The sequence below is a fragment of the Arachis ipaensis genome, chromosome B09 (assembly GCF_000816755.2).
Source record: "Arachis ipaensis cultivar K30076 chromosome B09, Araip1.1, whole genome shotgun sequence".
Classification (NCBI taxonomy): domain Eukaryota; kingdom Viridiplantae; phylum Streptophyta; class Magnoliopsida; order Fabales; family Fabaceae; genus Arachis; species Arachis ipaensis.
The window spans coordinates 677906-679499 of record NC_029793.2 but is presented as its reverse complement, the minus strand read 5'-3'; the positions used below and the strand labels follow the sequence as shown (position 1 = coordinate 679499).

The following is a 1594-nucleotide window of genomic DNA, read 5'->3' as shown; positions in this document are numbered from 1 at the left end:
TATATTATCATCTTCAATCTCTATATGTCATAATTCAGATCAAGGACAGCTTATTTTTATTGCAGCACCATCTTCTGGACAAAGGGTGAGTCTCTAAAGTCACAGGTTCAAATAGTAGATACCCTTTTCACACCATGTTCTGATCCTGCTTTTAGAAGAGATGAACTCGTTGATCACGGCCGAACCGATCTGAATTCAAGCCTTTGAAGATTGAAGTTTGAATCTTTTCTCAAATCCCATTTCAATGAGGAATCCAAAATTTCCATGCAGGGGAATGGATTATAGGCTATTATGCCTTCTAGCCTTTGGTGTTTGTTTGCTCTTGTTTGGAGCAATATTCTCAAGATTGAATCTTCAAATTCCAAATGGATCTTCCTATTCCAAAGTCACAAATAAGTTCAATAGTCCTAAAAGAGTTGTAAGAAAGGGTGAAGGGTACCCTCCAAGTTTTGCATATTGGATCATTGGCACAAAAGGAGAAAACAAGAAGATTTTGAGGCTTTTGAAGGCTATATACCATCCAAGAAACCAGTATCTTGTTCAGCTTGATGATGAATCCACTGAGTCTGAGAGAATTGATTTGGCTCTCTCAGTTAAATCCCATAGAGTTTTTGAGGCATTTGGGAATGTTGATGTTATTGGGAGTAGTTATGCCATTAATAGGATGGGATCTTCTTCACTTTCTGCTCCTCTTCATGCTGCTGCTATTCTTCTCAGAATGAACCAACATTGGGATTGGTTCATAACCTTGAGCGCTTCGGATTATCCTATAGCGACTCAGGATGGTACGTATTCACTAAGTTTTATTTACAACTGTTCAATAAAAAAAGATATTTTTCTAAAAATTTAATGACGCCTAAACAAGCACAGAAGATTTATCTTTTGATATACAGAAGACAGAATCTACTATGATTCATTGTAAACTTGTAATATGCAATTTGCATGCTTGTGATGATCTTCTTAACTAGTGATCAATTTTTGGTGCAGATATCCTTCATGCTTTCACATTCATGCCAACATATCTCAATTTCATTCACTTCACTAACAGGACACTTAGAAATGAGTATGTCATCACCAAATTAAGATCTAGATTATATTATTTCCTTAATTATGTACAACTTATCACTTAGCTATGATAAAATAATCTAGTGATTTCATCATAATTCATGATATGATGATGCAGGCAAAGAAACATGAATCAAATAGTGGTAGATCCAAGTTTACATTATGAAAAGAGCAGTCCACTCTTCTTTGCTGTTGAGTCCAGAGAAACCCCAGATGCCTTTAACATATTCCTAGGTCAGTCATATTGTTTTTAATCAAATTCTTATTATAATTTTAGACTTTGCAATTAATTTCCTATAACTATGTTGTATGCAAATATTTAATTTGAACTTTATAATTTGAACACTTTTGGTAATCAAGTTTTTTTACAGTATAAGTACATTTTAAGTAAAAAAAAAAAGTTCTAATTTAAATATTTTGTAATTAAGTCCTTATATTAAAGAATAAATTATATATTTTTTTTGCAAACATTTGTTTTGTATAAAATTTAGATTATAAAATTTTTAAACTTTAGTTGGAAAACTCTTGT

General features: G+C 32.2%; 1 protein-coding gene across 1 annotated transcript in view; it reads left to right on the top strand.

Annotated features, from left to right (window-relative positions):
- Positions 7–1594, top strand: part of LOC107619641 (beta-glucuronosyltransferase GlcAT14C) — a 2834-nt gene continuing 1246 nt past the window's right edge. The window contains exons 1-3 of the mRNA XM_016321937.2: positions 7–785; positions 988–1063; positions 1184–1299. Of these exons, the coding sequence (XP_016177423.1) occupies positions 245–785; positions 988–1063; positions 1184–1299 (733 nt within the window). The 5' untranslated portion in view covers positions 7–244. The remainder of the gene's footprint in view (positions 786–987; positions 1064–1183; positions 1300–1594) is intronic.